This window comes from Penaeus monodon, chromosome 23 (genome assembly GCF_015228065.2).
Source record: "Penaeus monodon isolate SGIC_2016 chromosome 23, NSTDA_Pmon_1, whole genome shotgun sequence".
Taxonomy (NCBI): domain Eukaryota; kingdom Metazoa; phylum Arthropoda; class Malacostraca; order Decapoda; family Penaeidae; genus Penaeus; species Penaeus monodon.
In genome coordinates, this window is record NC_051408.1 from 3,140,495 (window position 1) to 3,141,256 (window position 762).

The 762-nt window shown below is 50.5% G+C and overlaps 1 protein-coding gene across 1 annotated transcript in view; it reads right to left on the reverse strand.

Annotated features, from left to right (window-relative positions):
- The window catches only part of LOC119588340, a 28,894-nt gene that overhangs the window by 13,501 nt on the left and 14,631 nt on the right, over nucleotides 1–762 (reverse strand). Inside the window, exon 3 of the mRNA XM_037937027.1 lies at nucleotides 454–625. Coding sequence (XP_037792955.1) covers nucleotides 454–625 — 172 coding nt within the window. The remainder of the gene's footprint in view (nucleotides 1–453; nucleotides 626–762) is intronic.

Below are 762 nucleotides of genomic sequence, written 5' to 3' on the forward strand. Positions count from 1 at the left end.
ACACCGTAATAAACTCACCTGTCTTACTCACCTAAAAGCAACCCGTCTTACCCATCTTACTCATCTATTCCATCAGCTCATCTTACTTTGAGTCACTCCATCTTACTCACTCGAAATTAACTCATCCACCACACTCACCTTTACTCAACTAAAACAACCAACCAATCTCCGTTACTCATTCCCCTGACCTCACCCAGGCCACGCACCTTACTCACCCAGCGCACGCAATCTTTACTCACTCAACACACGTCATATTGACTCACGAAGCCCACGTTATCTTTACTCACTCATCACACATCATGTTTACTCACCCAGCGCACACAATCTTTACTCACTCAACACACGTCATCTTTACTCACCTCACTCACCCACGCCACGCCAACCTCACTCACCACCACCTCACTCACCCACGCCACGCCAATCTCACTCACTCACTCACCACCTCACACTCACCTAAACCGGTTCTGCCAAGCGAAGTGAAACAGCCCATGGATTGACGGGCGGCAGTTGATGGGCGAAGGGTCCTGTCTGAACATCACGTATCCCTCCGTCTGGTCATCCAGCCACCCGCAGATGCTGGATGCTGTGGGCGCGCTGCTGCGGGATTCGGGCGTGATGCAGAAACCTGAAGGAGGTGGGGGTGGGGGGGGGATTGGTTGGTTTCTTCCTGGTTGTAGATTTGATGATAATGCGCGTATGCCCGCGTTTTAACTAAAAGATTATGCACGGTTAGATCGATACACAGAGAATAGTTGTTCTCCT